This window comes from Zingiber officinale, chromosome 3A (genome assembly GCF_018446385.1).
Source record: "Zingiber officinale cultivar Zhangliang chromosome 3A, Zo_v1.1, whole genome shotgun sequence".
Lineage (NCBI taxonomy): Eukaryota > Viridiplantae > Streptophyta > Magnoliopsida > Zingiberales > Zingiberaceae > Zingiber > Zingiber officinale.
The window spans coordinates 137,428,390-137,455,229 of NC_055990.1; the positions used below are offsets into that span (position 1 = coordinate 137,428,390).

At 39.2% G+C, this 26,840-nt stretch overlaps 2 protein-coding genes across 2 annotated transcripts; both read right to left on the minus strand.

Annotated features, from left to right (window-relative positions):
- Nucleotides 1-4,692: 4,692 nt before the first annotated feature.
- Nucleotides 4,693-6,723, minus strand: LOC122054065. Its single transcript, XM_042615906.1, has 2 exons — nt 6,537-6,723; nt 4,693-4,990 (listed from the first exon to the last, which is right to left on the minus strand). Exons 1-2 carry the CDS (start codon nt 6,698-6,700, stop codon nt 4,804-4,806), a joined length of 351 nt encoding a protein of 116 aa, XP_042471840.1. The 5' UTR covers nt 6,701-6,723; the 3' UTR covers nt 4,693-4,803.
- Nucleotides 6,724-8,000: 1,277 nt separating this feature from the next.
- On the minus strand, nt 8,001-9,429 carry LOC122054066 (CLAVATA3/ESR (CLE)-related protein 25-like). The gene is made up of 2 exons (XM_042615907.1): nt 9,145-9,429; nt 8,001-8,404 (listed from the first exon to the last, which is right to left on the minus strand). The coding sequence occupies exons 1-2, from the start codon at nt 9,360-9,362 to the stop codon at nt 8,365-8,367; spliced, it is 258 nt and encodes an 85-aa protein (XP_042471841.1). The 5' UTR covers nt 9,363-9,429; the 3' UTR covers nt 8,001-8,364.
- Nucleotides 9,430-26,840: the final 17,411 nt, after the last annotated feature.

A 26,840-nucleotide genomic window follows, 5' to 3' on the forward strand; every position in this document is an offset into this window, starting at 1 on the left:
GTGTTTGTCAAATGGGAAGTGGGGTTTCCGATTAGATTGTTTCATGTTGTATCGGTGATGTTGAATCAATTTGGTTAGGGAATTGACAATCGATTTATTTGCTACATTGAGAGGGATCAAATTGTAATATTGAATTAGGTGGATTAATCAAGGGATAAGTTTGATTTCAAGTTAATTAGTTGTAATCAATTTCATGGTTAGGTTGTGGTAGTCTAGCCAATTGTTCAGTTGGTTAGAGATAAATGTAGTATTTGATCTATTTTATGTGTGGGATTAGTTGGTGTTACATAATTAGATTGGGATTAGGTTTTTTTTTCCTATTTGATGTATGGTAGAACTTGGTTATGATATATATCCTATATTGTAGGGTTTGATTCTGATTTGAAGCGAACTCTAAGGTGTGAAGATATTCCGGCACGATCTACAAATAAAGGCGGGTACTTCTTGCTTTGTTTTCTTCTAGTACTTTGACCTTAGTGCATGAATTATTTTGGATAAGGACTGTGTACCTTGACTCCACTCTTATTTTTCTTGTGCTTGATACTTCCACGTGATCTTTGAGATATTCGTTTCCATATCTATACAGTCTCTAGTTGTTGTCCATAATAAGTAGCAGATATTAGATACCATATTTGTATGCTTGACTGTTGTTTATTATGTACTATACTGAGCATGCCGACCACTCGAGAGAGTGGTAGCTGGAGTTGATGCCGCTTGTCCTGTCGTGCCGCACTCGGCCACTTGTGTGAGTGGTAGCTGGAGTACGAGCAGCAGGGACCCCGTCGCAAATGTAGCTAGTTAGCTACTATGCAACTGTCCCCTCGGCCACTCGTGTGAGTCGTAGCTGAAGTGGTGTACAGTCTGTCACTGACCCGGCCTCTCGGCCATACAGGGGTCATGGTGCGGAGAGGTGGGTGGGAGTGACCATCCGTGCATACGCTGTTATTATATTTGTTTTGGCTGCTGTTGTTTATATATGTTGTTATTACTTATTTACTGCTGTTGTTTACATACGCTGTTATTGCTTGTGTATACCTTGCTTGTTGTCTCTGTAGTTATGAGTAGTACTGTAGCAGATTAGTACCAGTTCTGTCCCACTATACCTAGCCTAGGATATGGTTTCAGGTATGAGTGTTTATTTTGGTTCTATTGTAGTATCTGCTATTTCTTTTATGAGACTGTATATTCTTGGCTCACTTTCTAGTTATATGTTATGTTCATGCACTATCTCTTCCCTTACCCGCTGAGTTCCAATACTCACCACCTCGCAAATTGATTTTCTTTCGCCAGGTAACAGATAGATGAGTCATGGATGCTTGGAGAGTCTCGGCTGCCGGTCCCACGTCACACTCGAGGATAGTTTCTCTTGGGTCTTGTCACTGTTTGGATGTATATTAGTTTTGCGTATTTTGGTTTTGAACAAGTCGATGTGTTTTTAGAGTCTAGTCTGGTGGTTGTAGGTAATTTAGTTAGTGACTTTGTCGGTCATACATTTGTTTTCTTTTGTGATTTCCGCTGCGTTTACATCCAGCCGTGTAGGCTGAGTATTTATCGTTCTGTCTTCCGCTGTGTGTGATTCTATTTTGTTCCAGCCGTTTAGGCTGATGGTTATAGATGGTGGTTATGTGTTATTTCATTTTGTCCAGCCGAGTAGGCTGAGTATAGTAAACTGCGTGTCATGTTGTTTCTATTTGTGTATATATTCCAGCCGAGTGTGTCTGAGGTATATTTTGTATGTAGTAATGTTTCAGAGTGTCATCTGTACAGGGGAGATGCTGCCAAAATTTCTTCGGACAGAGACTCCTCTGGGGCGTGACATCAAGATTTAGATTGATTAGAGGATGACACGGTCTATGCCTCATATTGATCAATCTAGATGTCAAGGATAGAAGGACACTTGTCACATATTGTGAAGAGTCACAATTAGTAGTCACAAGGTGATGTTGGATCTCAACATTCTTGTAACTTGGGTAGTAATGATGTGATGCTAGATACCGCTCATTACTTATACTTCTAAATGGGTTTAGGAGCATTGCCAATGTTATAAGAACCTATAGGGTCACACACAAAGGGCAATTAGATGGAGATTAGGTTCATTTGATGAACCAAGAGGATTATGTTCATGTGATGAATCAAATTGTATTAAGAGTAATCCAAAGTAAACTAATTGAGTTGGACTCAATTTGGTTCATGTGTTAAATGAGTCTAATTTGGACTTAGACTCATTGAGCCAATTTAATTCAATGAATAGAGATTCATTAAATTAAAATTGACTTGAACCAATTGTTAGATTTGATCAACCATGGGAGAGAAAAAGATCAAGTTTGACTTGACTTAAGTAGGAAGATAAAGAGTCAAGTTTTGACTTGACTAATGCCACATCATCAAGGCTTCTTCATTTGGTCAAGTTTGACTTGACCAAATGTCACCTCATGGAGGAGATCAAGAGACTTGACTTTTGATATTCCATGGGGTTTTAGAAGCATAAAGTGGCTGGCCACTTTGGTGGGGGTTACAAGAGTGAATTGATTTTTCATTCAAACCTCCTCCTTCTTCCTCTATACCTTTCTTCTCTCTCTCTCCTCCACCATTGTTGATCCTCTAAGGTTGCTAGCACATCTTTAGAGGTTCTCTCCATCGATTTGTTCATGTGGATACACATAGAGGATTATACACTTGACAACCTTGAGATCCGGCGAACCTTGGACGAGCGGGATTTGCGAAAAACTTCGCATCAAGGGTAATCTCTTTATCTTTGTAGATCTAGTGTAGATCTAGGTTAGAGAAATTCATACACATAGAAAATTTTGTTTTATAACTTCGCACGGATCCGGTGGCATGGGATTCGGGGTTTCCGCAACGCAAAAAGTAATTTTTGCGGTCAGAAAAACCCAACAAAAACATACAATCCAAACTAATAAGTGAGACCAAAGTCGGGATCAGATGAGGAAAAAAAGGATTTAATCATGCACCTCAATTATTTTGAGTGATGGTTAAGAGGCATGTGAGTGGAGCCAGTTTTTTGAGGAGATTGCAATTGCGTGTAATTAATGAAACACTTAATTAGTTTGTAGAATTGCATTAGCATTCAACTAACTGATTAAGATAGGGCAGAAGGCACTTGAGCTAGCGAACATGATCGCCCACATGGCGTTGGAGGTCGATCCACCTTCTTCATAATTAATTTAATCACTTATATTTTTGAAGGCATGCACTGATTGTGATCCAGCATCTTCTGTGCACTCACAAGCTTTGCCGGATCCATCCACTTTAACCAAATCATGATTATATTCTTACAACCTCATCTTCTCATCTTATCCTGTTTTTGTTGTCATTTTAATTTCTCTGTATTAGAGTTATCGATCTTTTGGTATAAGCAAAAGAAGGATTATAAGTTATCCAAATGACAGTATAGTAGTATTTTTGTTCTTTTTGGACAAAGATACAGGGGATCTAAAAGCTCTCTTAAGATATTCATTGAGATAATTAAAAGCTAAACATGAGGTCTAGAGTGTTGAGAATAATCGAAAGGATAGAGAATCCTACTGGTTAAGATATACAATTGGGGATTCATGAGAGGCTTCCACTTTCTCCTTTTTATAGATTAGATTTAAGAGATTATCAATCTCAAAGAAGAAAGAATAACATGGATTCGTGAGACCATTTTATATCGATCGCAACTGTCTGTGTGGATCTGAGATCGGTTGGATTTGTGTGCCCATAAAATCAACCTCCCTCCAATCAAGCTATCCTTCAACTATCTCCTACTTGAGGATTGATTCACCAAGTCAAGACCATCTCATCCTTTGGCTCTTTCAAAGCTTCTCTCATGCATACAACTTTTCTTCAACGCCTAATTGTGTAGGCCAACTTTAGACTCTAAGAGCCTTAGTTTATCTCAAGTGGATGCCTATTGACATCTTATCCTCTAGTGACTATTAGATGAAATGATTCCTAATCTATGTATGCTTAAATAAAAAGATAAATTCTACATAAGGTATATTATTTATTTATTTTTGTTCCTTACCAACCTTGCAAAAAGTTCTTTAGCCAAATCATATTCTTACTTGTTTTGATCAAAGCAGCATATTTGGCTTTTTTTTGTAAGAGAGCTTTAGTCTTCTATGATTGAGATGCCTAATTGATAGCAATTTCACCTAGTGTGGAGATATAGTCAATTCTAAGCCTTCTAGTGTGCAAGGTCTCCTCTCAAGTTTACCTTAATGAAATCTTGCACTCTCATACCACATTTGTTGAACCAAAAGTTGGACACCTTGCCAAAGAAGCTGACATGACTTTGAGTTGTGCATGAATCAATCCTTCTTCGGACCAAATAATCTTGCAGTGCAAAAAATAAATAAATAAATCATTTTGTGCCCTGAAATTCAGTATGCAAATTCATTTGATAATTGTTTTTTCAACCTGTTAATTTCTTGGATGATACCTCCCCCAACAAACATGTCATTAACATATAATAATAATAATAAAACTACAATATAGAAATTTCAAAGTTTTTGGCATAACAATATTGGTCTTTTTAGCATATGATAAAACCCTATTACTCGTGAAATCGTCAATTTTACTATTAATACCAGGTGATTAGTCTTAATTTTCTGAAAAAGCAAGTAACAAACGGTTGTTTCACAATCTAATATCAAAGTACAATATCGAGCGCTTGCACACGCTTGTGCAAAAATTGTAGGCTTCGATCATTATTAGTTAATATGGGATTCACTATTGCATCACTTGCCCTCTTTATGGTAAACACCAAAAGTGCAATCCAAATAGTTCATGATGAATATTTCATAAAACTAAAGATATTGAGATATTGAGGTTGATTGTGATTCCGAACACCATCATCGTCACCGGAAGACCATACAGCTCTCGTGCATACCCTCCAAGCAACAAGTTGTAGATATGTTCACTAAGTCTCATATGAAACAATGTATGCAATTCTTGGAATCCAAATTGCATATGGGCAAGATAATACCTGTTTGAGAGGGGGGTTAATGGTTGTCATATTGCATAGGTGTTATATTCAGCACAGCCATTGGGATATATAATTACCATAAAAAGGGATTGCACTCATAGTTACATTACCAATTCTATGTATTTCGAAATACCTCTTTCAAATTTGTTCTTGTACAAACTAGTATATAAATGGCCTTCATTGCCCATGAGAAAATACATAGAAATATTTCTTCCACAAAATGAACTTGAAGCCTAATACAATACGACTTCAGTAAAACTATCAGATTCAAAACCCAATGTGCACTAAGCATATAATATCCGCTTAAGATAAATAAAATGAGTTATCGTGTGAACTGACTTATATAAGTTAAATGAGGGCACAAGGATATACCAAAATGGTAATGATGCAATGAAAATTCACCGCCTCGCTACAGATTGGTGAAGAAACTTCTTCTCGTGATATAGAAAAATCTACATGGATCAACACACATAAGAGGACACCGAAGTTATCCGATGAGGGTCCTCTGATGCTTAAGTCATCATGGAGTCATGAAAGATAAAAAAATCACAATAGAAGAGAAAGATTAGAGCGATTAAGGTTACTAGATTATCATACGCATACCATTGACTTCAATATTCATAGGCGATTGTGATCCCAAACCCTAATAGGTTATTGAATCTTGAGATTATGGGTTGCTGGTCATGTGTGGGTTCATGCCCAATTTTGACTTGGAGGAAACCCACGTGTGTTGGATTTGTCAAAGTGAAATTGGCCATGTAAGTTGAGCCTGCTATGTTGGCAAGAAATTATTACAAGTATCACAAGTTCTCCTTTCAAGTCGGACTAAGTAGTGGAGTCGAATAAAATTTGACTCAAGAAGCTCTGGATAACTACCTTTTTCTTCCATTTTTTTATTATTTTTTCTCTCACCCTATATAATATCTATTTTTCGTTACCCAATTCATTCCCTTCATTTTTTTTCTCTCCCTCAAATTAAATGATATTTTAATATTTAGAAAATATATTTCATTCTCTAAATTTAGAGAAGTACTAGTCAAGAAATATAAATTTAGAGAATGAATAAGATAGTTGATGCAAAGGTTCTCTTGCATGGCTGACTCCATGTCTACTAATCCAACCCATAGGGACTTGCTCTAAATTAGAATTGAATATGATCCATACACGACGTGCAATCCCCAACCCCTAGATTCACTAACCTATTAGGTTTTGAAACAACAATGCCTTACAAATATTGTAATCAATGATATGATGGACAATTTTAATAATCTTAATCTCTCTACTCTTATCTTTTTCATTATTATTTTTCTATCTTTACTAATTCCATGATGACTAAGCATGAGAGGGTATCGCCAAAATAATTCCGGCATCTTCTAACTATGTGTTGATCTATGCAGGTTATGGCATATTACGAGAAGAAGCTTTGACATCGATCTCCAACGAGACAGCGAATTTTCGCCGCATCATGTAAGTTTAAGATCTAGAGTCCAAAACGATCCCCATCAAAGCCGATCCATTCTAAAGAGGAGAAAAGAGAAATGTGAACCTTCTTGGGCTCACTGAACAGGGGAGAGGGCCTTGAGAGCTCTCCGGATCTGGGTCGGCAGGCCGCGTTTCTGCGGCTGCATCTCTGCGTCGGACATGGCCACGGACGTGTTGGCAGAAGTATAGATGGCGCAGCGGCGGAGGGAGGAGGAGGAAGAAGGGCATGGGAGGCGGGAGGCGGGAGGCGGGCTGCGTCGGCGTTGATTGCGGTAGCTGCATCAGAAAGCATAAAGAGCCCACCAGCTGTGACTGGCCGGCCCAGCCCAACTGAGACGATCCAGAATCCAGAAAGGGTCAGGCTTAGCCGATATTATAGCTTTAAAATACTTTCAACATTTTATCAAAGGAAAATGATGGACTTAAAAATTTGATAATTGTGAACCTATTTATTGTGATTTAAATGTGCCAAACATACATTTTCTGCAGTAAATTTTCTGGTTCTCTCAAGCACCTTTCAAGCTTTCAAAATTATTTCGATAATACTTCAATAGTCACAATGATAAAGTACAAGACACAAATTAATTCAGGAGCCCCTAGGCCAATGAAAGCAGTGGCAAACACGACTTCTTAATTTTTTTTTTTCGAGATATCTAAAGTTTTAACTTCGATAAATTAATGAATAATATTTTTTAATAGACCATTAATTTAAGAATACTAAATTGATGGATCATCTGTTGTAAGTATTTTTTGATTTATTTTGATGATCAATAAAAAAATTTTGTAAAACTGAATCGATCATCTAAAATTAATCGACGTAAATTGAATATATAGTGTCAACTAAAAAAATAATTATTTTCATTTTACTACTTTATTAAGATATGCTTGGAGAATGTATATTGATAATTGATCATGAGGTATTCCATAAGGATGATGGAATTTGAGTTGGATATTTGATCAAATAGAGAGAAATAAGAAATTATTTGTACAATTAATTTCATGTTAAGATTGACTAAGATTGATTTTGATTTTAATGAAATTGATGGTCAAGTGAAAGTAGTAAATTAATGTTGATCGAATATTTAACCGTGAAAAAGTCTAAATGAATTATAATTCATCATACACTTAATAATTTGAAGTCTATAGTTGATAAACATAAATACTAAATGGGTAAAAAAAAAAATCGGACACTAATCATACGGAATCAGATATTTGAAATAAGACGTGAAGTCTTAACATTAAAGTTCATCGGATATTTTTAAAAGACTTCCAAGTGGACAAGTGATTAAAGATTGGATTATTCTATTACCTATTAACTGCTGGTTACCACTAGATCACACATATTCTCCATCCATGTCTCAAGCAGCTTTAACTCTGGAACTTTAAGACTGGTCAGAATGCAGTTCTTATGAAACACAAATTAAAGCAGCAGCACTGCCCAAAGTGAAACAAAAGCAAAAGTTAGCATGCATTAGTTCAAATCCAAATGCTACCGATGATCAAGAGACTAGATACTGTTAGTTTAATTCCAACACATCTTTTGTTACAAGCTGGGGACGCCACTGATTTCTACTGCAACATTTTCTGGCCCTTGTTTAGTTGTTCCTCCTTCAAGCAAGATGTATCCATTCGCCCTTTCTCTTTCATCAAAGCAACTGCTAAAGATTCTTGTCATATTCTTCAAGAATCTGGAGATGATTTTGTGTGATGGAAGCTTCACCACCTTTTAATAATAAACTTGATAAAAGATCACAACTTTGGACTAATGGTGTAGGTGTGTTAACAGGTGACCCATTAATGGAAACATGCATTCATGAGAACCATATGTGTATATATAAATTCTCTAATCCATCTCTGCAAGTTCTCATGCTTCAGTCACTGGTCCTTAGTCCTCATATTCTGCCTGAAGGTCTTCCTGACTTCCCAGCTCTCCTGAGGAAAAAAAAAAGGGAAAAATGGTGATCAGACGCATGGCACGATTTGATGAGGCAATGCTTGGATTCAGGTGACAACATTTTATTATTTTGTTTTATTTTTGCCAATAAGTGACTGAGTCTCAGATAGAATCACTGAGCACTTTTTTTCTTACTGGGTCTTGGACCCCATTGAGTTCATGCTGCACAATGGACATTTGCATGCAGGTCTAATCATTTTCTACTTGCCTCTTCGATTATGATATATATGATGATGCAGAAGTGACACAGGCATGCACCAATGGCAGATATTCAAGTTTAGTTTCTGCTACTAAGCCTCCATAAAAATGATAGTTACAACAATTTGGCTAAAATATTGTTATTGAAGTGTATCTGAATATCTTCAAGCAACAAGGATCTTATTTGAACTTGTTGCCTTCTTCATTCAATTACTATTATATCTGGAAATATATGCAAGCGCCATTCTTGTTTCATAAATTACAGAGTAAAACAAGAAAAAAAAGGTAGAGGAAGTACAGAGTAAGAAGTTATAATTCAGGAATTTTGAAATTAATTTTACACATTTTCAACGTTTCTTTTTATTTTGGAGAAGATAAAACTTCTGCATTGTTAACGAACAACTTGAACAGAAGCAATCGCAAGTATGAAGGTGCTGCAATTACAAGCAATATCTGGACGATATCTCCGGTGTTTACGAGTTCGAAACACTTGAAACATTCGGTTAAATAAACAAAGTACCTGTTATGAATGGGATCAGGCCCGTTAGGAACTCTTCTCTTGCTACTGTAGAAAGGATCCAAGTTCTGGTGACCTGACCTTGATATTGATGAAGCCACAGCAGGAGCAGCCACTTGTGGTGCAACTCTTGCCCTTGCCCCTGCCCTCTGTGCTTCTATGGACACCACGAGAGCAATGCATAACAAGAATGCCAAGGCAGTGCACGAGTCTCTCCGCATCTCTGCTACCAACTTAAGCACCCTCTCAAGCCCCCCCTTTATTCTAATGAGCTTGAAGAGGAACCAAAACAGTGGATAACTTATTAGTTTGTGCGAGTTCTTATACTGAGGGATTCCTTCCTCTCCTTTTCTGCTTTAGTATCTTTTTCTTTTATCTTTGGAGTTTGGAAGTGATCCTGTAGTACCTTTGTGGGACTGTGGAGACGAGAGAACAAAAGCAAGCAGGTTCCCAGCGTGAAGTATTATGCATGGTCACATAATCCACACTGTTGCAGTGGGATCCCTTGCCCCTGTCCTTATCTTGCTTTGGTTAAGGAACTATTGCTCAGCAAAATCTGCTTGTCTTTCTCTGCTTTCTTTTATGTAATCAAATCCTTTTGTAAGGCCTCTTTTCTGGTTGCACATTCTTTCCAGTTGTGAGCATTCTGGCCTTTGAATGGAATCTGAAAACAGGTGGTAAATAAGAACCATTTTGATTTTTTTATAAAAAAAATATTAAGGATTCTTTCTGGTTAACAGAATTAAAAGTTTCCCTCCTAGATAAACTGAACCAGTTTAAATATAAGTAAATGACACACTTCCTAGAATGTAAATATTGATGTGATCCTCAAGGTTTACAAAAGGGTGAAAATTATTGAATGATCACAAGGCGATAACTACAATTGTGATCCCAGGGCTTTGCCTCAGACTTGGAACTTCTTGTACATCCAACAATCTACCGTCACCTTTGGGATACGTTTTGCCCTCTTTCAGTGAACTTGCATTTAAGATTTGTGCTTGGTGCTTCGCAAGTAGGTCACTCACTTCGTATGGGTGTAAAGTTTGGAGAGATAGAGAGAGGTGAAATGGATTGGACGCAGTCTCCCTATTCACATGTCCAAATTAGCACATAGCACAACAACTTGGACCTTTCATTTCTTGTGCACTACCCTGCACAAAGAGAGGTGGCCAACAAAGAGACAACAGTTAATAGCGGCCTATGAGGTGACAAAAATTCTAGAAGTCCTTGTTCAATTTGCAGAAAGAAGTGGCCAAACACAGGCAATTAGTTAAGGGTGGTCTATCAGGTTGCAAACACACAAGTTGTCTGGATACCAGAAACATTTCCTGACAAAGTGTGGAGGAAACCTATTAAAGGCACCAAAAGAAGAGAGAATCTGAGGAGAAAATGATATAGCAAACCTGGCCAATTGTGGATTTCCTAATGTGTTGCGACCATTAATTAAAAGGAAATAGTGTTTGATCCTGTCTGAAAATAGTGGAGATGGTATACTGGGCAGGTAGCTCTGACGTTGACCTGGAGATGACTCTAAAAAGTGCTGACACCTGGTGCTCCTTTCGGCTTTTTTTTACGCACACTCAAAAGAGTCAATAGAACCTTATAGAAAAAACCAAGGAAGGGGCCAGTTTGAAATTTGTACAATTATCCTCTAAAAATTCTTCTATTATATGTATATAAACAACCTTTTGTAACTTCCACAATAATAATGCAAGTTGTATGTCACCTTTGTAAAAGAAATGTTCCATTGAATGCATATGTTGTGACTGAATAATATTCTTTGAAAAATGATTGGTGGTTGTAATTCTCTGACAATGTCGTCCCCTTAATATATCTCGATCGGACCTTTAGTCGACTGACTATATATTATGCTGGCAGATCGATACGTAAGTAGGGTACTGAGTTCTATAAGACCATTCAGCCTCTAGTCCGCTCGACTATATATATTGTGTGATGTCAAGTCTCATAGGCCCGGTCGGTCCTATGACCGACCGGCCATATGCCAAGATACTTGCATATGAAAAATGGGGAATTGAGCCCCGAAAGATCCGATTGATATATTTATCTGGTTAAATTTGTAATGAGAATTGTTTGACGTCTGTCTTGTGTACATATAGGAGACAAGAATATTGAGCTATATAAACCTGACCAACATTGTGATCGGATAACTATATTAAGTAGGGATGGCCCATGAGAAATGAGGCTTGAGAGCCTACCGACCGTGTATTGAGAGTTGTGCTCTAAGAGTGGGAAGTTAGATCCCCTGAATCTGGCTGAATATAAGTCCAATAGAATTAGTGATATACTGATCGACCATCTCTTAAACTTGATCAGCTCATAGCCGATCGCATATATACAAGGTGTCTTAACATAAGTGAATCACTAGGTCCTTCGAATCTGACTGACTCTTGGGTTGGACGTCCTCATATTAAAGGCCTTAGCGCTGGGTGAAAAGCGAAGTCCTCTTGAGAGTGATACGTTGCTTGCCCCCTCCCTTTGACTTTGATCATCATATCACCTTGACTTTGACTTTCACGTCACTTCTGGATCTATATGTTGTGATATCGAAATTGTTTCTAGTTGATACCTAGGATAATAACCCCCTCCAACTAAACAAGCTTAGTCCACATGGTTGGGCTCCATGCCACATCAGCCTCTAGAATGCTCGACAATCCGAGCATTTTTCTCAATCTCCATAGTCGAGAGTGCTCAGCAACCCAAGCACCCATGTTAGCCTCCAAAGTACTCAAGAGTGCTCAGTAGCTTTCAGAGTGTTTGGCAATTCGAGCACCTTCCTTAGACTCCAGAGTGCTTGGTAGTTCGAATGTCCATGTCAAACTTAAAAGTGTTCAACAACTTTAGGGCATCTCTAATGAAAAAACTTCGGTGAAATTTTTCTATTTTTTAAATGTCACATCATTGTCACATAAAAATAAAAAAACCTCACTTTTCTCTCCACTATAAAAAACATTTCCCTACAACTTTTTTATGGGCTCCACACTCAGTAATTTACATATCTTCAAAAACACCTCAATTATTTGTTAATGGTCACTCTTATATCACCAAATTTGTTTAAAAAAATATAATATTAAAAATTTATAAATTTTAAAATAAAAATACAACATTAAATCATAAATTGTTACAAACAATTTATAAAAAAAATAATCTTTTACTGATTGCACTCTTAGCATGTCCAAATATGCTCAACCAAGTCAACTCGAAGCTGATGACGTATTTGATTATCACATAGCTCGTAGTTTTTCTGAAGGATCTTCTAATCATTCTACCAATTAATTACTACATCCCCTTATCCTCAAAAATCTTGTTATGAAAAATAATAAATATCTTTCAAATTTTTCTTGTACCAAAATTGTCCTAGAGCTCTGATCATTCACCAACAAGATTGAAGCACTCCAAATACTTGCTCGACGTTCTTTCTTGCAGCTTCTTGTCTTTGCCTGAAAATTTTCTCTTAGAATCATAGGGGCATGAAAAGCTCTTGACAAAAGTAGCTCATTCTTGATAAATCCCATCAGTTAAATAGTACTCTTTTGTATATGGTGTATCATTTATTGTAAAATTAACCTCCGGTGTATTTCCTTATAAAAAGTTATTAAATAAAGGTCATTCGTTAAACACATTGATATCATACGTGATCTTATGATTCCAAAAAAAAAAGTGTCATATCCACAAGTCTGCAGATGCAACCGCTTCAAGCACAATTGCTAGGACCCATGATCACCTTCCTAATTCATACAATCAAGATTTCCCAACATGTCAGGGAACCTGTATCTCTATTCATGTATTTCAAGCAAACGTTGGATGTTAGAAACATTAGGCCTTCTTAAGTATTGTAACTCAAATACTTCAATCACACACCAACAGAAGTTGACTAAACAATCTAGACCAGTTGTTTCACTCATTTATAGGTACTTATCATAAATGTCAGCAGGAGATTCGTACGCCAATTTACAGATAGCGGTCGTGCATTTTTGAAGAGGTGATAAACCACGTCTTCCCGCTATATCAACCCTCCATTCAAAATATTCTGAATGATTTCATAAGGCATTGACTATGCTAAGGAATAACCCTCTTTGCATCCAAAATTATTATCAAAATACTTCATCAGGATATACCAGCTGATCAAAGAAGTAATCATTCAAGAGCCGATCATGTCTAGCTTCACAATCTCGATTTAAATTCCTTCTATGAATTTTATCAAAAGAACTGTGAGCTGTTAGAATTGTCATTTCCTCATGCTCAAGTAGCATCAGCATCATTTGATCCAAGTCATCATCTAAATCGGCCAAAAAATTTCTCTACTGATCATGAAGAAAAGAATGCCTAAAGCAATTGGGATCGTGAGACATTTGAAATAAATGACTACTATCAATGTTGTTTGAGAAGACAATGTTAGTAGTGTAGAGGATTCTAGCTTTTATACATGAATATATAGAAGTATTTGTTACGGCTAGTTTTATAATTGCTCAACAAAAAATAATCTGCTACCGGAGATTTATGGGGTATTAGATGAATTTAAATACACCAAATTAAATTCACTTATTTGTTGAAATGACCTGAGATGATAAGCTCAGGCTGCCAGCAGAGGCTGGTGTCTGCCAAGTGCTAAACGCAGACTTCATAGTGGCCGATCAGGCGAAATAGGCTAAGGCCGACCAAAAGTAGAGGCTTAGGTCGACTGAGCGAAGCTTAAGGCCAAACGAGTAAAGAGGTCGACCGAGTGAAGCTTAAGGCCGATTGAGCGAAGCTTAAGGCTGATCGAGAGAAGCTTAAGGCCGATTGAGCGAAGAAGTCGACTGAGCGAAGCTTAAGGCCGACTGAGTGAGGCTTAAGGTCGACTAAGCGAAGAGGCCGACTGAGCGAAGCTTAAGGCCGACCGAGCAAATCGAAGGCTTCTGCCGAGCTAGTTGATGACAAGCAAGTCGAAGACTTTTGCCGAGCGAGTTGCTACCGAGTGAGTAGAAGGTTGTTGTCGAGCGAGTTGCTACCAAGCAACAGAGTGAAGCGAACAGTAGGGTAAAACCTAGAAAGCGATCGGACGAGTGAACTGAGTGAACCGAGGTCTGCGACAAACGTAGTTTCCTTGAAACAGTTTCGCCCCACCTCCGGTTGTGCTTCGTGGCTTTCTCAGGTCATTTGTTTCCCAGGATACAACGGTGAACTGTGATTCTCCCCAAGCACCGAGGGTCACGACAAACTGAGAGGTACCCGACTACTATCACGGGCACTCCGCCGAGCAAGAGATGCACTGACAGAGGAGAAGGGGAACGTAGGTGGAGAGCTTCTATTGCCTTTCTATACGTGTAACCTTTTGCCTGTGGTTGCAGCCTCCTTATATAGGAGCTCAAGGCCAAAGGGTAGCATTAGTGATCAATTAATAATCATTACTCGCTGAGCAGTAAAATGCAGTGTTTCACTCGACCGTTTTGATTATGCATTAATCTTGCTTTAATGCATCCATTAAACAAGCAACAAAAATATTTATGTGACAAAATGTTGGTTGTTCCGCTTGGGCAAATTTTGCCCCAACTGGTCTGGCATTTGACGCACGTAGGTTGTGCCCGCACATAAGTCAATATGGTTCAGTGCAATTTGGGCCCTGGATTTGCACCCCCCTGCGCACCCACGCATGAGAGAGAGCCTCTCCCATGCATTTGTTCACATCCTCAATGCATATGTATCAATATAAACCAACCAACATGCTATGAAACTCTCAATGTGGGGACTAAAGTCTCATTCACAATGGAGGCTCTTTCCTCTTTCACCTCTTCTCCATTCACATCACTTATATCCAACAATCTCTTGCATCAATGGAGATAGGGTATGTGCTAGCATTCATCAGTTGAGTCAAGTATAAGATAGGTAGGTTTTACCCTTTGAACCTTCCCTTGTAAAAATTTGATTGCTTACTGGCTAATAGTAGACATGATATCCTTTAACTATACTTCCGTTTAGATAAGCAGTGACAAATCTCACCCAAGACTCTCCTTGATACAACTCAATTCTCATGAGTGTGTTTGTTCTTGGTCATGAACACGCCTGGTTTTGTGAGAAGCTTTAAGAATTGTGCCTCCAATTCTCTTCGAAGCGACACCTCTTCTTTCTCACATAGGTGATCCTTAAGAGTATTCCACATTACTCTTATTGGATCATTAACAGCTGTTTGCTTAACCTCCATCCTTCACTGATTCATTAGGTCGTCCCCCCCCACAGTGTGTCTAGTTAGTACAAATTAGTTATTCCTTTAAACCTAGTTCTTGGGATCTTCAGTCAGCATAGGTTGGGTATCCTCTACACTGATCGCTAACAACGGCATCAAGCCCATTCCTCGTGATGAGCTCTCAACTAACTCTCGATTTAACCCTTTGGTTAGCCGATCCACTAGGTTATCCTTTGACCTCACATAGTCAATAGTGATAACTCCCGTTGAGAGTAATTGTCTAATGGTATTATATCTACGATGTATATATCTAGACTTACCATTATACAAATGATTCTGTGCTTGACCAATTGCTGATTGACTATTGCAATGTATGTAAATTGTTGGCACAGGTTTCGACCATCGTGGAATATCTTCTAAGAATTACCGTAGTCATTCAGCATTTTCACGACATTTGTCAAGAGCTATAAATTCAGAATCCATCATGCATCTGGTTATTACCGTTTGCTTAGATAAATTCCAGGATATGGCTGCACCTCCAAGAGTGAATACATATTCACTCGTAGACTTAGAGTCTTTTATACCATATATCCAACTCGCATCACTGTATCCTTCAATCACAGTAAGATATCTCGTATAGTGCAGTCCATATTCACGAGTATATCTCAAGTAATTCAGTACTCTTATTATCCCTTTCCAGTGCTCAACACAAAGATTACTCGTGTATCTACTCAGTTTACTTACTACGTAGGCCAAATCTGGTCGTGTACAACTCATCAAGTACATCAGACTTCCAATCACTCGAGAGTACTCTATCTAAGAGATTCCTTTACCTTGATTTTGTTGGTGCAATCATGCTCTGGAAGTTTCAATGTATTGACAATTATTTAAGTTTAGGTTAATACGTTGGATTTAACATGCATTGTGAGTTTGCAGGAGGAGTTTCTTGCAGGTCGGAAGACCAGATGCAAGAGAAGTCCAAGAAGGTCGAGGAGGACTGGATTCTTGGCAAAAGGAAGTTCTTGCAAGTCAGAAGACCAGATGCAAGGCAAGAGAAGTCCAAGAAGGTCAGGAACCGGATTCTTGGCAAGAGAAGCTCCTGCAAGTTAGAAGAATGGATGTGTGTTAAGCCCACTGTGTTTGTAAATCGATTCAGACATAACTGTGAGGCAGAATGCCTCTGAATCGATCAGCCGATCGATTGAAGGGAAGTCAATCGATCGACCGATCAATCAGTAAGGTTCTGTGCAAAGCACAGAATCATCCTGAATTGATCAGCCGATCAATTCAAGGTATTAAATCGATCGGCCGATCGATCGGTGAACGATCTGTGCGAAGCACAGATTCCTCCTGAATCAATGAGTCGATCGATTCAAGGTATTGAATTGATCGGCCGATCGATCGGTGAACAATCTATGCGAAGCACAAATTCCTCCTGAATCGATCAGCCGATCGATTCAAGGTATTGAATCGATCGGTCGATCGATCAGTGAATGATCTGTGCGAAGCACAGCTTCCTCCTGAATCGATCAGCCGATCGATTCAAGGTATTGAATCGATCGACCGATCGATTCAAAGAGGCTCTGCGATTCTGTGATGAAGCACTGCACGTCTGAATCGATCAAGGAAAAATCTCAATCGATTAAGGTTCAAATCAGATGATCTACGCCATTGATCTTAACGTGATAACACTCAACGGATACCTTTGAATCGATTGGAATACAAGCCCAATCGATTCATGGCGACGGCTATGTGAGAAACGGCTAGTTTTCTCGACGTTTAAAAGCGTGGAAGAAAAAGAAAACACATCATCCAAAAACAAAATACTGTTTCATTGCTCTCAAAGGTTTTCAGAAACTTCAAGTGATCAAGATTTGAAAAGTGTTCAAGCTCTCCTCTCCGCCACTTTCTGAAGTCTCACTTGCAAAGAAGAAGCCGGTTAAAGTTTGTGATCCTTCTTCTCTTCTTCTTTGTAGTGTTTGTGATCTTTACTTTGGAGAGGGAGAGTTGTAATCTTGTAAGGTTTCTCCACCTTCGGTGTGATTCTGAGAAGGAGGGTTTTGATAGTGGAAGAGTGGTGAGTGGTGTGGATCCTTGGACTAGTCACCTCCTTGAGGAGGTGGATACCAAGTAAATACAAGAGTTAGCATTGCCTTCAAGTGTCCGCTGCGAAAGAGTAAATTGATCAAAAAAACGAAGTGAGCCCTTGACCCCCCCTCTAGCTCAACCGATCCTAACAGATTTTTTGAAAGATGTTGACTCATATCTATCTGCATTCGTGCCAATGCAGTACCACCCTTGGTGAATTTTTCAAGAATTTTGTCCACGTAATGGGACTAACTAAGAACAAGTCCTCTGTTGTTTTAAGAATTTTGATTCCTAGAATCACATCATCTAGGCCCATGTCTTTCATGTCAAATCTTGAGTTCAATATATCTTTAGTAGATTTGATTATCTTATCATTACTCCCAATGATAAGTGTATCATCTACATGTAGGCACAAGATGATATAGTCATTCTTTATGATTTTCATGTAGACACATTTATAACATTCATTAATCTTGAATCCACATTCCTTCATGACATTATCAAATTTCTCATGTCATTGCTTTGGTGCTTGTTTCAAGCCATATAATGACTTCACCAATCTACAAATCTTGTTTTTCTATGTTGGCATAGAAAACCCCTCATGTTGGTCCATGTAGATTTCCTCTTCTAAATCTTCGTTTAGAAAGGTTGTCTTTACATCCATTTGATGTATTTCGAGATTTCATAGAGCGGTGATAGTCAACAGTACTCTAATGGAAGTTATTCTCGACACCGGAGAATACGTATCAAAGTAATCGAGACATTCTCTTTGTCGGTATCCTTTGATTACCAACTTGACCTTATATTTGTCAATTATGTCATCTGATTTCATTTTCTTCTTGAAGATCCACTTGCAATCTAGTGGTTTACTTCCCGGAGGAAGATCCACAAGTTTCCAAGTGTGATTTTGTAAGATGGATTCTATCTCAGATGCAATTACCTCTCTCTAGTGAGGTCCATCAAAAGAGCTTACAACTTTTGAGTAACTTCGGGGCTCACTTTCCAACATGAAAGCGATAAAATCCAATCCGTAGGATTTTTCTACCCGAGCTCTTTTGCTCCATCTAAGCTCAACCTCCACTAGTTCATCACTATCATCTTCACCTTGTGTTTCATATGCCCATTTTAAGGAGCTACCATCCTCTTAGGTCTTATACGGAAACACATGCTCGAAGAATGAGGTATTTCTCAATTCTATTATCGAGTTCTTGTGTATCTCCGATATGTGTGACTTATACACACAGAACTGATATTCACTGCTATTATGTACATATCCAATGAATATGTAATCAATAGTTTTTGGTCTTATCTTAATCCTTTTTGGAACATGTACCAAAACTTTGGCAAGACACCCCCACATTTGTAAATATTTATAGGACGGTTCTCTTCCATTTCACAACTCATAATGTCTCTTATCTATTTTCTTTCAGCGCACCTTATTTAAAAGGTAATTAGTGTTGGGACCAATTATGCAACTAAAGGGGGGCGGTGAATAGCTCGGCGCGATCTCGTGCTCTTCATTACTTGTTTCTTCAATGATATGCAGTGGAAATACAAGAAACAAAACATACAATGCTAACACAAAGGATTTACTTGGTATCCACCTCAAGATGAGGTGACTAATCCAAGGATCCACACACACGAGCACTCTCCACTATAAAAACACTCATTTATGGTAACTACCGAAGGCGGAGAAAGCCTTTACAAACTCTCAATACAACAGGAAAGCATGGGAAGACAAATACAAGAATATCTTACAAGATATGCAGTGAAAACCCTAGCTTCTTCCTCTTATTGCAGTCACGCCTCTTGACTTGGACGTCTCTCCAAGATCCTTCAAGAATTGGCGGTGAGAGTGGAAAACGCTGTGGAGAAGCTGCTGTGAAGATCGGAGCTAAACAGTGTAAGGGTTGTCGAATAAAGAGCTCGACAACGGCTTTAATCGACACCAACGGTCGAATCTCGATCGATTGGTTTGCTCCCAATCGATCGGGGAGGCTTTGGATCGATTGGCCGATCGATCCAGAGTGCCTCTATGCTCTCAGGAATTGCCTGGATCGATCAACTGATTGATCCAGCCTTTATCGCGCAGAATCGCGACTCCCAATCGATCGCCCGATCGATTGGGAGCTCTGGATCGATCGACTGATCGATCCAGCGCTGTTCTATATGATTGCGAGCCTCTCCCAATCGATCCATCGATCGATTGGGAGGAAGCTTGTCGTGGGAACTTACCCAATCGATCGGCTGATCGATTGGGCATGAGCCAATCGATCGGATGATCGATCCAGCTCCTTGATTTTGCCCAAAATCAAGTCCAAGCCCCCTAAACCAACATCCGGTCACCTATGACCTGTTGGTACATCATGCCTAGCATCCAGTCACCCTTGACCTGCTAGAACTCGCTCACCAAGTGTCCGATCAATCCCTTTGACCCACTTGAACTTCCACCAGATGTCTAGTCAACCTTGACCCATCTGGATTTTCTCGTGCCAAGTATCTGGTCAATGCCTTTGACCTACTTAGACTTCCCAACACCAGATGTCCGATCATCCTTGATCCATCTGGATTTTCCTTGTGCCAAGTATCCGGTCAATCCCTTTGACCTACTTGGACTTCCCAACACCAGATGTCCGATCGTCCTTGATCCATCTGGATTTTCCTTGTGCCAAGTATCCGGTCAATCCCTTTGACCTACTTGGACTTCCCAACACCAGATGTCCGATCATCCTTGATCCATCTGGATTTTCCTTGCCTAGCTTCACTCACAAGCACTTCCCTTCTGCCTAGCTTCACTCACTAGGTCTTCTCTTCTGCCTAGCTTCACTTACTAGGACTTTCACCTGGCTTCACTCACCAGGATTTCTCTTCTGCCTAGCTTTACTCACTAGGACTTTCACCTGACTTCACTCACCAGGATTTCTGTTCTGCCTAGCTTCACTCACCAGGACTTTCCAGCTGCCCGGCTTCACTCACCGGGACTTTCACCTAGCCTCACTCACTAGGATTTTCCAGTCTGCCTAACCTCCCAGTTAGGACTTTCACCTGACTTCACTCACCAGGATTTTCTAGTCAAGTATCCAGTCAACTTTGACCTACTTGACTCTCCTTCATAATCTTACCACATGAACAATTGCACCTGCAATATCCATGTCTTATCTCCATGTATTGTCAAACATTGAAACTCAAACATCAAGACTCGAGCTTGAACCAATTCAAGCTCAGTCAACCAGGTCAACCTTGACCTAGGGAGTATTGCACCAACAATCTCCCTCTTTTTGATGTTTGACAATACCACTTAACAATACCACTAGTAAGTTAGGTTAATCCCATAACCTGAACTTACTTCATGTCAATATGAGAATGAAGGCCTAACTTAATCCTACATTCTCCCCCTATTGGCACACATCAAAAAGAAACTCTCCCCCTGAAGAGTTACTCACCGTTGTTCACAACTTCACTCGTTGTTTACAACATAATTCAAATAAAGGTCTCATATCCTTTATTTTCATCAAATGCTCATCCTTGAGCATATACCACTAAACAATGAAGATGTCCACTCTCCATTGTTTTCCAATGCCCAACCTTGAGCATTTTCACTAAAGAAGGTAAAATCACCTTCCAAGGTGTATGAAAATAATTTTTCATGTCCTTAAAGAGTAACTCCCCTTAAAGACATGCACGTAACTTCTGTCATTGCACCAACAATGACTTGGAATCCCTAAACCTTTAGGAAACCAAAAATAGAAGTTTTGAGGTTCATAAATTCAATAATGAAACCAAACCTCAAACTAAACCTCTACTTAGTCGTCCTTAACCAATCCATCCTTGTTTTCATCATGAAAACTCCCCCTAAATATATACAAATGTGTTTTGAGGGGCTAGGAATGGTTACCTAGACTAAAATTGGTTCAAAATGCTAAAATCAGGCTTTCCCAGCCAAAATCAGCATTCCCAATCGATTGGAGTTGGGTCCCAATTGATTGAACCTTGCTGAATCGATCCATTGATCGATTTAGACTGCGTGGATCGATCGGTTGATTGATCCAGCAAGCTTCTGCTCGCGAGAAATGCCTTCTCAATCGATCGCCCGATGGATTGAGGCACTCCAATTGATCCATTGATCGATTGAAGCTCTGAAAAAGTTGAAATTCAATTTCAGTCAATTTCAAAAACTCCCCAAAAATTTTATAAAATTCGAAAAATTATGAAAATTCATGTAGACATTCCTTAGGGCATATATTATCATGGAAAAATAGTTTTCTAAGAAAATACTTCATATTTTCTAAGATTGACACAAACTAGAAAACTTATAAAAACTTTAGTGTTTTCTTCTAGTTTGTGTCTAACTTTTCAATGATGATCACTATCAAAAGATAGTCTTCATCAAGGTTTTCCAAAAGAATTTTTAAAACATTTTCAAAACCAATTTCCAACCATGTTCTTTGGGCTTAATGCACATGACTTGTACATTAGCTTTCCCAATGATTGGAAAACACATAACTATGTGTTTGATGAACCTAAAACTCACAAAAATGCACTAAATCAACATCTTGAGTTTTGTTCATCATTCTAACATATCACTTGTATTTAATGTGCACTAAAAAACACATACAAGTCACCTTATAGTTCTTAGTGAGATGTAATATTTTGGTTTTTTGCCCTAATCTAGGGATCATGCATATCTATCTAAGCATTTTTAGGTTATGAACATCCACCAAGGATGTGATTTGTTAATGAATGTCATTTGTTCTTAAATTGCAAGGAATTAAAATAATGCATGATATGTTATGGCATACATCAAAAAGAAATAATTTTCAAAAGAAAATTTCCTATAACTATATGATGTATGTATGATATGACATGGTATTTTTGTGTTTTTCATAATAAAACATGAATGCAAGATATGATGTCATGGCATATGATGGGCAAACAAAACATGACAAATTAGCATAAATAAAATACCTAGAATAACTATCTAAGTATCCTTAAACCTTAGCTAATTTAAAGTTTAAACCCTACATTGCCCAAAATGTCCCAAGAAATTGTTAAAATCTAATTTTGACATTTTTTTCTCCCTTTTTCCAATTTGTACCAATTTAAATTAACCATATTCCTCAATTTTTGGCACAAATTACTCTCTCAAAGAGTAACCACTTGAAATAAGGCTTAGATTTGCCTTTTACTTCCCAATAAAGTGCCAAAATCCCAACTTGGCATTTTATTACACTTAATTTCTTGTGCCAATCAAGCTTATATCAAATTTCTCAACCTATGACACATTTTACTCTTTCCAAGAGTAAACCATTAATCCTTATCATTTTCAAAGGTTAACAATATATAATCTTGAAAATGCTCTTAGAGTGCCAACTTTATCATGATTGGGTTAACTACCCTTTCAATTAGAGTTGACACTCTCTAACCCATCTAAGGGGGTAGAGAAAATGCTCCTAGGAACCCAAAACCTATTGGTGCTTCTTGGATGCTCTAGGTATTCTCTAGGGATAACTTCCCTAGATACCTTCCTAGTAACCTTGTTAAGCTTCTTAAAAGCCTTGGTTACATTTTCTAGGTCAACCCTAGGGATTTCTTCCTTTGTGACCTTTTTAGTGACTTTGTTAGACTTCTTAGAAGTCTTAGTCACCTTAGTTGCAAAAATACTCCTAAGGATAACTTCCCTAGTATTTTTGACTTGACCATTTGACCTAGGGTTGGTTCCATAACTATATGGAACCCTATGGTAAGAAATTACATCCTTCTTAGCCTTAGGTTTGTATCCCAAACCTCTATGGCCATTGGATGACTTTTGTACTCCTAGACCTAGGCTATGCTCATTTTGCCCTTTTAGGATATTTTCCATCCTTTTTAGGGTCTTTTCTAATTTATCAAGTCTTGACCTCAAGACTTGATTTTCCACCATTAAGTCCTTAGTTTTTGGTTTTTCATTAAATCCATGAACATTTTTGTTTCTAGACACATACCTAAAATTCTTTGTTTTCTTGCCTAGATTTTCATCTACCTTCCTAACCCTAGGTGTGGTAGTTTTAGCATGAAAAGCTACATGTTTCTCCTTAATGCTATCATGCTTCCTATTTCTATGGTAAATAGCATTAAAATAATAAAAATTAGAACTAACATGCTTTTTACCATTATTCAAAGGAGTAGACTCAATAAATGATACCTTTCTTTTTACCTTGGAGGCTCCCCCTTGAGTTGTGCTTCCTCTATGAGCCTTGACCACTTTCTTCCCCTTTGGACATTGGCTCCTATAATGTCCCTTTTGATTGCAAGAGAAACACACAATGTGCTCCTTGCTCTTCTTTGTTCCGGGGACGGTCTCCTTAGGCTTCACCTTGCCCTTTAGTGCCACTTGACCCTTCTTGTTGGCCAATTTGGGGCACTTGCTCTTGTAGTGCCCATGTTCCCTACACTCAAAACATATAATGTGATTTTTATTTTTAATTGAAATATTTATACCTTCATGTGTAGGGATGACACTTGATCCTCCATTTGATGTTTCTTGATTTTTGGAGGATACATCGTCTTCTTCTCCATATGACCCGGATGTAGAAGTTTCTCCTTCTTCTTGATCCGGCGTCACCAAAGGTTGCTCCCCCTCAATCCTAGAGGTGGAGGCTACTTCATCTTCATCTTGTACATGGAACAAGAAGTATGCCCTCTCCTTGCCCTCTTCATTGCATTCCTTTGAAGATGAAGCTTCTTGGACTTCTTCTTCGGAAGATGAGCATCTCTCACCTTCGGAATTCTCCTCCTCTTGGTCTTGCTCCAATGAGTCACCCTCTTTGGATTCTTCTTGGTTTGGTACAGTGGAGGGGATCTCATGAATCTTTGCCAATTTGCTCCATAGCTCTTTGGCATCTTCAAAATCTTCAATTTGTTCCAAAATGTTGCTTGGCAATAAATTGACCAAAAGCTTGGTCACTTTGTCATTGGCCTCACATCTTTGGATTTGTTCTTGGTTCCACTTGCTCCTCTTGAGTACTTTTCCCTTGGAATTTGTTGGAGCTTCAAATCCTTCCATTAGAGCAAACCATTGCTCTATCTCCATCATCAAGAAATTCTCGATCCTTGATTTCCAAAGATCGAAGCTTGTTGAAATAAATGATGGAGGCACCCTTGTATCGAATCCAAGTCCGTCTTGGAATTCCATTGAAGTTGAGCTTGATAAAATCTTTGACTTGAAGAATTTTGCTCCAACTTCTTCACCCTCTAGCTCTTTTCCCTTTCCGGCGATGATTCCAGTGAAGAGCAACCTTGCTCTGATACCACTTGTTGGGACCGATTATGTAGCTAGAAGGGGGGTGAATAGCTCGGCGCGATCTCATGCTCTTCGTTGCTTGTTTCTTCCATGATATGCAGCGGAAATACAAGAAACAAAACATACATCGCTAACACAAAGGATTTACTTGGTATCCACCTCAAGATGAGGTGACTAATCCAAGGATCCACACACACGAGCACTCTCCACTATGAAAACACTCCTTTACGGTAACTACCGAAGGCGGAGAAGCCTTTACAAACTCTCAATACAATAGGAAAGCACGGGAAGACAAATACAAGAATATCTTACAAGATATGCAGTGAAAACCCTAACCCTAGCTTCTTCCTCTTGTTGCAGTCACGCCTCTTGACTTGGACGTCTCTCCAAGATCCTTCAAGAACTAGCGGTGAGAGTGGAAAATGTTGTGGAGAAGCTGCTGTGAAGATCGGAGCTGAACAGTGTAAGGGTTGTCGAAGAAAGAGCTCGACAACATCTTTAATCGACACCAACGGTCGAATCCCGATCGATTGGTTTGCTCCCAATCGATCGGGGAGGCTTTGGATCGATTGGCCGATCGATCTAGAGCGCCTCTGTGCTCTCGGGAATTGCCTGGATCGATCGACTGATCGATCCAGCCTTTATCGCTCAGAATCACGACTCCCAATCGATCGCCCGATCGATTGGGAACTCTAGATCAATCGGCTGATCGATCTAGCGCTGTTCTGTGCGATTGCGAGGCTCTCCCATGGATCGATTGGGAGGAAGCTTGTTGCAAGAACTTACCCAATCGATCGGCCGATCGATTGGGCATGAGCCAATCGATTGGCTGATCGATCCAGCTCCTTGATTTTGCCCAAAATCAAGTCCAAGCCCCCTAAAACAACATCCGATCACCTATGACCTGTTGGTACATCATGCCTAGCATCCAGTCACCCTTGACCTGCTAGAACTCGCTCACCAAGTGTCCGGTCAATCCCTTTGACCCACTTGAACTTCCACCAGATGTCTGGTCAACCTTGACCCATCTGGATTTCCTCGTGCCAAGTATCCTGTCAATCCCTTTGACCTACTTGGACTTCCCAACACCAGATGTCCGATCATCCTTGATCCATCTGGATTTTCCTTATGCCAAGTATCCGGTCAATCCCTTTGACCTACTTGGACTTCCCAACACCAGATGTCTGATCATCCTTGATCCATCTGGATTTTCCTTGTGCCAAGTATCCGGTCAATCCCTTTGACCTACTTGGACTTCCCAACACCAGATGTCTGATCATCCTTGATCCATCTGGATTTTCCTTGCCTGGCTTCACTCACCAGGACTTCCCTTCTGCCTAGCTTCACTCACTAGATCTTCTCTTCTACCTGGCTTCACTCACTAGGACTTTCACCTGGCTTCACTCACCAGGATTTCTTTTCTGCCTAGCTTCACTCACTAGGACTTTCACCTGGCTTCACTCACCAGGATTTCTCTTCTGCCTAGCTTCACTCACTAGGACTTTCACCTGGCTTCACTCACCAGGATTTTTGTTCTGCCTAGCTTCACTCACCAGGACTTTCCAGCTGCCCGGCTTCACTCATCGGGACTTTCACCTAGCCTCACTCACTAGGATTTTCCAGTATGCCTAACCTCCCAGTTAGGACTTTCACCTGGCTTCACTCACCAGGATTTTCTAGTCAAGTATCCAGTCAACCTTGACCTACTTGACTCTCCTTCATAATCTTACCACATGAACAATTGCACCTGCAATCTCCATGTCTTATCTCCTTGTATTGTCAAACATTGAAACCCAAACATCAAGACTCGAGCTTGAACTAATTCAAGCTCAGTCAATCAAGTCAACCTTGACCTAGGGAATATTGCACCAACAATTAGCTGTTAACACAACTTCCCCTACATGAACTTTGGCAGTCCAGAACTCAATAGAAGAGCATTTATCATCTTCTTTAGAGTTCTATTCTTTCGCTCAGCAACTCCATTTTACTGAGGAGTATAAGGAGCTATTATTTCGTGTATGATCCCATATTTAGCACACAACTCAGGGAACGGTGATACATATTCACTGCCTTGGTCACTTTGAACCACCTTAATCTTTCTATTAAGTTAGTTTTCAACCTCATTCTTATAGAGAGCAAATTTCTCTATAG

Bases quoted from the DNA above. Each gene is read 5' to 3' on its own strand.
- LOC122054065 (XM_042615906.1), bottom strand. From the start codon at position 6,700: ATGCCCTTCTTCCTCCTCCTCCCTCCGCCGCTGCGCCATCTATACTTC. The intron at 4,991-6,536 runs GTTCACATTTCT...CCTCTCAAACAG, and splicing joins TGTTCAGTGAGCCCAAGAAG to GTATTATCTTGCCCATATGC.
- LOC122054066 (XM_042615907.1), bottom strand. From the start codon at position 9,362: ATGCGGAGAGACTCGTGCACTGCCTTGGCATTCTTGTTATGCATTGCT. The intron at 8,405-9,144 runs GTACTTTGTTTA...TTTTTTCCTCAG, and splicing joins CCTGATCCCATTCATAACAG to GAGAGCTGGGAAGTCAGGAA.